General features: G+C 38.9%; 1 protein-coding gene across 1 annotated transcript; it reads left to right on the top strand.

Moving 5' to 3' along the window:
- Positions 1–1901: 1901 nt before the first annotated feature.
- LOC110035662 (BTB/POZ domain-containing protein At4g08455-like) lies at positions 1902–2223 on the top strand (the record flags this gene model as incomplete). Its single annotated transcript, XM_020739930.1, has 1 exon — positions 1902–2223. A coding segment is annotated over exon 1 (276 nt), but the record flags the coding sequence as incomplete, so codon positions are not given.
- Between the last annotated feature and the right edge of the window lie 4826 nt (positions 2224–7049).

Below are 7049 nucleotides of genomic sequence, written 5' to 3'. Positions count from 1 at the left end.
AAACATCTTCCTACCTCCCTAATCGGGGGATTCACCTATTAATGTATTCCCTTTTTGTTTGAGTCGTATTGTAATCCTATTTCTACATTTATAAATGTTTGCTTTTGTGTTCCACGGTTCTTCCTACTAGTTTCGGTATCACCATGTTTCGAATCTCCAAAAGACCAGAAGAAAGAACACAATTGTTAAATCAATAAGCTTACTGGAATATAATATAAGCCACAAATTTTTTACTCTAATCCATGAATATAATTAAATTCCCCTAGAAGAATCCAAGCACCATTCATATTGTCAACAAGGGAAATAATGGAGTTCCACAAATCTTTTCAAATTTGAGCATTGTTATCAACATAGACAACAATAATGCGTAAGTTAACATATGTGGAATAAGAAACATGACTATGGATATATTGAGTCCTAATATTAGGACAAGAAGGTCAAATTAGCATGATTTCATTTCACCCTTATACATCCATTATCCACATAATTAAAATTATCAATGCTATTTTTATTTGAAAAACCTTTAAAACAATTAATAAAAAATGCCGGAAATTGAGAGAAAAACTTTAGCTTCATGAAGATAAATAAGATCAATCTTATTATTTTTAACAAGTTTTATGCAATTAACAATACAACTCTCATTATTAAACTCACGAACATTTTCAACAAGAATATTTGAGTAAAACCTAAACGAAACTAGTGTTTTGAGTTGCCCTGTTTAGATCTACCTTTCTTCGTCTTAAAAATGTGAGGAATAGAGGAGGAATGATTCGAAGCACTAACAATGGTAGGAACATCTTGAATCGAATGAAATGAATATCAAAGTATATTTGCTCAAGATTAGTGCTATAAACTTAAATAACAACTGTAGGAACTTCTTAACGATTATGAACAAACCAATTTGAAATAGTAAGATCTAAGACAGTGGTAACATTAGGCAAGGTAAGCAGAATTTTACCAACTTAAGACAGTCGGTATGTTGAAATCAATAGGAAATATAGAATTGTGATTTAGAGAAGTAGAGGTTAGGGCAGTTTGAATAAGAACATTTATTTCTTTTTCGGGAAAAAAACTTACATCTGGATATCTGCACGTCCGGACGGCCAACCGTCGGACTTCACGTCTCCCGATGCTGACGTGTATGGCGACGTGACACCCATTGGTTGGCCGTCAGGACGTGCAATGTCCGGACATAAAATTTTTTACTTTTTCGGTGACTATAAGACTGGTTGTTACTCCTACCACAAAAATAAGAAAAATAACAAAAGAGGAAAAGTAGAGAAATTTAAGTGAATAAAATGGGGAGATTTTTCATCCTCTTATATAGGGGTGTAAACGAGCCGAACACGAGGGGCATATTTCGAGCTTAAAAAGTGTGTTCGTGTTCGGCTCGTTTGCTTAGCAAGCCAAACACGCGCCGTTCATGAACAAAGAGTCGTTTTGACAACCCTAATCACGTAACCATAAGATGTTAAGGATTGAAGCAAGATTTAAAACATCATTTAAATCTAAACTAATAATTTTTATTCTATTTTCTTCATTAATACTTTTAATTGATTATAAATCTTTGTAGCATCAGCCTTGTAGTCAATTAAATTTTTTAAAAATATTACTCATATATATATATATATGTATATATAATTAATTAATTAATTAGTAGTATGTCGAGTCAAAACGAGCCGAACACGAACAAATAAATTCGTGTTGTTCGTGTTCGACTCATTAACTTAACGAACGAGTTCGACCCGAGCTAGTGAGGAACAACAAGCCTTTTTGACAGCCCTACTATTATAGTCGGAAATGAAAACAGTAATCTTTTTGTGCTATTAAAAAGTTTTGGGTGTTATTAAGAAATTATAAATACAGTATATTATAGATTATATGTAAATGGCCCTCAATAAATACAGCTTCCCCCACGGCCACCGAGGGTAGTCGATTTAGAGAAATATGAGAATGTGGTGCCAGTCGTGCCGAGAAGAGTACAAGGAGAAGGACGCTGGAACCTGCAAGGAATGCTACGAGGAGGCGAGCGAGACAGAGGAAGAGCTGAAGCGCGAAATCGAAGACCTAAAAGCAAAGGTTGCCTTCCTCCGCCTCTCCCCGCCTGTCGACTCCCACTTCGCCAACTCCAATGCCGATCTGCTGCTCCACGGCGTGTCCGAATCACAAGACGGAGCTAACGCCGCCCTCACCCCCGCCGTCCCCGCCCACCGTGCCGTCCTCGTAAGTCTAATCCCTTTCCTCTTTTCTTCGACCATAGATTTTGTTGAATCCGGACCAACTCTTTTAATCCGAGATACATTTTTGGGGAAATGGAAAACTCTCGAATTTCGCTTTGTGAGAATGGTCTTGTTGTTGATTTTGTCTGTGGGGAACAAAGTTACATGAGGCTTAGACGAGGGTTGGTTTCCGTTATGAGTGGTTGGGGTGGTTGATGCTTGATGTTGTAAATTGCTGTATAGGAAATTAGGAGTGAAGTGTTGAAATACATGAATGGCTTTGGAGCAATACTTTTGGTTTTATGTTCTCTAGCTTGATGAACTTGGAATCTTATAAGTCAGTTGAGACAATTGCGTGTCATTTGAAGCTTGTTTATAAGAATCTTGCCAGCATATAAAATCAGAGAAGAAATGCAGAGAGAAAAGAGGTAGAGGAAGGTACCTTGAATAATTCATTCTCCCGTAGCTTTTTACCGTATAGTAATCCGTAAGTATACTTGTGTAGGAGAGGTTTTTTGAGTTGGAGATTTACTTGCCTTGCCCTTAGGCTATACCGCAAGTCTGCGTCACCATAACATTTTGTGATTGGGTTGTTACCGCCTTCAAGCTGATGAGATTTGGAGCAAACTTAAACTTTTGTTTCGGCAGAGGTTTAGTGAAGATATCAGTGGGTTGGTCCTGTGTATTAAGGTAGTGAATTTGAAGGGAGCCATATTGTATTTGGTTACGAATGAAGTGGCAGTCTATATCGATATATTTGGTATGAGCATAGAACACCAGATTAGTAGTGATGGCCATAGCTGAGACATTGTCACAGGAGATCTTTGTGGGACGAGGTTGAAATACCCCAAATTCAGTGAGAAGGCTTTGCAACCGGATTATATCTGAGGTTGCGTCCGCTAATATTCGGCTTCGGTGGAGGAATGGGCAACGATATGTTGCTTTTTAACTATCCACGATATAGGGGTATTACCCAGGAACATACAAAGACTAGTGGTGGACTTGTGGTTTTGTCGTGTTCCCAACCCAATCCATATCTGTGTAGGTGTTTAAGGTTAGATCGCCATGTTAGTTATTGAGACCATAGTCTATGGCGCCATGTAAATACCATAATACCTGTTTCAAAAGCTAAAAATGATAGTTGGTGGGATCATGTAAATACCGTAAGACCTGTTTCAAAAGCTGAAAATGATAGTTGGCTGGATTATACATGTTTTGGCATAGGAGGTTCACAACAAATGTGATCTTTGGGTGCGCGGTTGTTAAATATTGAAGTGCCACCGTGATCTTTCAAAATTCAGTAGGATTCGCTAAAGGATGAGTGTTATGTTGAAGATTGCCCTGCTTCATCTTGTTGGATTGGAGAGGGATTTGAGTAAGATAGTTATGCTGGCCAAGAAATAAGAAATTTTCTATTCGAGTGACATCAATGCCTAAAAATTGAGAGACGGAGCCCTATTGTTTGACTTGAAATTTTGCGCTAAGGCGAGTGGTAAGGGATCGAATTGCTGCCATACTTTCCCCAGTAATTAATATGTCCTTGACATAAAGAAGTATAAAGACCTTGGGACCGGAATTTTGTGAGATGAGCAACAAGGGGTCTGTCTTGCTGATTTGAAAACCTTCTCGTATAAAGAAGTCCGAAATAGTTGCAAACCATTGCTGCGGAGACTGTTTGAGGCCGTATAATGTCTTTTTAAGTAAGCACACGTAATTTCGAAATTATGAATCGATATAACCTACCGGTTGCTTCATATATACCTTTTCAAGTAATGTGTCGTGGAGAAAAGCATTGGAAACATCAGATTGTGACATAGGCCAGTGCCTATTGAAAGCAATAGTGAAGAACACATGAAGGGTAGTCATCTTTTCCATTGGACTAAATGTCTCGTGGTAATTAACTTCGTATTCTTGATTAATAGATTTGCATGATGATTATGGCTTTATGCCTTGCCACTATTTCATCTGAATTGTATTTCATGCAATAAGTTCAGCGACACTAAAAGATCGGTTGATTCACCAATGGTGAAACTAATACCCAAGCACCATGACTCAGAAGAGCAAAGATTTTGTCATTCATGGTGGAACTTCATTGAGCATGCTTGGTTGTCTGTGTGTAGGAAGCCAGATCTGGAGGGTGTTTAAATTGATGCAGAAGATTTAGGTTGGTAATGAGCTTCATATGGTTGGTCTTCATGCGGGTTAGCATATGATGGGGCAGAGTGGGATTCACTGTTGGAGGTAATGGTGTTGGCACTGAATCAAGTGGGATTGGAGTAGTGGACGGTTTTTTGAGGGGTGTGAGTATCGTGAGTTGTTGGAGAGGGAGGTCACTTTTAGATAGTGATAGCGATGGGAAGCATACGGTTGGGGGAACAAGTAGGAGAAGAATAACCGTGTAAATATATTGTGATGGAGGTGTAGCAGAAGAGGGGGATGATTGATATGAAATGGTATTTTCATCAAAGGTAACGTGCCGAGTAATTTAGAACTTCTCAGAGCTGGGTTGGTACCATTTGAAGCCCTTATGGTTAGGGGAATGCCCATGGAATACACAAGGCTAAGAGCGGGGTGCAAGTTTAAATGTGTTGTATAAGGTCATAGCCATGGCTAACGCCGACATCCGAACACTTTGAGATTAGAATAGGTAGGTTGATGTTGATAGGGAGTTCATATAGGGATTGGAATTTGGTATTTTTAGATGGCATTTTGTTAGTGAGATAAGTTGTGGCAAGGACATCGTCTGCCCGAAAATGAAGGGGAAGGGAGGCGTTGGTGCCAGTGTTTGTGTTCCTCAACCCCATTTTTTTCTAGAGTATGAGGGCACAAAATTGATGGAGGATATCATTTTGTTGAAGGAAGTTTTGAAGGAAGGCATTTTTCTATTCATCCCTACCATCAGATCGAAGTATATGTGTAGTTGTATTAAATCGAGTTTGAATCATTTTAATGAATCGAATACTTTTGGGGCTGACCCCCATACATCAGAGGGAACACCCAAAAAAAATACGAGAAATCATTAACAAAAAGTAATTAGTATTTATAACCTTGAGTAGGTGAGATTGGGGCTGGACCCCATACATCACAGTGTATTAAATGCAAAGATGCATATGTATGTAAAGTAGGAAACAAAAGAGGTTGTTTATAACTTTTTTGCAACTGCAACTATTATATATAGAAGGATGTATTTCTATGCCTAAGTTGAGTTGAATTTTGGAGAGTAGCTTGAGAACATCTGGATATGGATGTACAAGGTTTTTGTGCAGAGAGTCAACTGTTGTGTGGAGGTGGCAAGAGCGCAGGGGTTGGGCGGAAGAAAGGAGATCGAGCACAAGTCATCAAAACAGGTTCCCTAGATTAGAGGTTTCTTCGTCTTGGGATCCAAGATAGTAAAGCCATTTTGGTCAAAGAGGATAGCAACATTATTGTCATGAATCAATTTATGAACAAATAATAGATTATAGAAAAGAGATCGAACATACCATATTTGAGGTAGGAGGAGCTTATGGTGAGGTGTCTAAAGGATGCCATCACCAGTATGTACCACAAGCACAGATTGATTGGTGTCCACAGTGACTTGCTGGAGTAGCAAATTTTAAGTGGTTAAAATCTGAAGTAAGATGCGTTGTAGCACTAGAATCCAAGATCTAATTTGAGGATTTTGTTTGGAAGGCTTGTTTGGGAGAATATACTCAATGTTGGACTGATTGCGACGTGTGGCTGTCGAGAGATCGAGTGACCCAACTTGTTACAGATTTGGCAAGTCATTAAGTGTTGGGGTGTGCCTCGGCCACCCTTGGAACGAGGATTGTTCTGAGTTATGCCACTGCCTTGAGCAGGAGAGAACGTCTGACCACGGGTGGCTTTGAGAGCTAGTTGAGGCTTAGAAGTTTGGTCTAGTTTCTGGTTATCACTTGTTATGTTGATCTCCTCACTACAGAGAAGTGAATATAAGTCATCTAAGTCAATAGGTTGTAGTTGAGTATGAATTGTTGTCTGGATGTTTTGTAGGTAGCGGGAAGACTGTTGATTGTGTAGATAATAATATCTTCACGATCCAGGTGTCCATCGATATCGGTGATGTTTTCGACCAGAGTCTCGATGCTAGAGAGATATTGCATCATTTTCGGATTGTTCTTCGATAGGTGATGGAGCTCATTCTTTAGTTGGATGAGTCTCAAATAGTTTGTAGTCTACAGGCGTTTGGCAATAGTAAGCCAAATTTAAGTAGATGCACAACATAAGGTAGTATTGATGTGGAAACTATGGAGTAGAGCGCAGCTGTGAGGTTTTGTTCTATTAAGATTCAGGAAGCAGAATGTGGGTTCGTAACCAGTGGATCCGTGGTTCCTTCTGAGAATTTTGAAGGGCATGGTGTGTTGCTGTCCAGGAAACTTAGAAACCCATTTGCCCTAAAGACTTTGAGGATTTGTTCCTTCTATATTGGGTAGTTGTCTGCTGATTTAATTCCTTGTCAAAGATTTAAGATAGGGAAGAGGAGTTGTGATTTTCAAATGAATAGAAGTTAGACATTTCCCAAGGATCGGGTTCATATAGAAGAACCGAACGAAAAATTAGCAGGAGTATGAAAGCTCGAATAAGCTTGAGCTCAGTGCTCTAATACCATAAAGACTTTTGCAAGCACATAAAACCAGAGAAGAAATGCAGATCTGTCCCTCTAAAATTTTCAATTCTACGCCCGATAGTAATATTTTCCTATATATTTGCACCCAACTTCCAAGGGTTTTGATCTCCCTGAAGTTTGGATGTAATCTTCACTTTAGTTGTAAAACTCAACATATTTTAACAAATCAATTAGCCAGATTGAAA

The sequence above is a fragment of the Phalaenopsis equestris genome, unplaced genomic scaffold, assembly GCF_001263595.1.
Source record: "Phalaenopsis equestris unplaced genomic scaffold, ASM126359v1 Scaffold198928, whole genome shotgun sequence".
In the NCBI taxonomy this organism is placed as follows: domain Eukaryota; kingdom Viridiplantae; phylum Streptophyta; class Magnoliopsida; order Asparagales; family Orchidaceae; genus Phalaenopsis; species Phalaenopsis equestris.
Note: the sequence above shows the minus strand (reverse complement) of the source record. Positions and strands in the feature narration are given on the sequence as shown.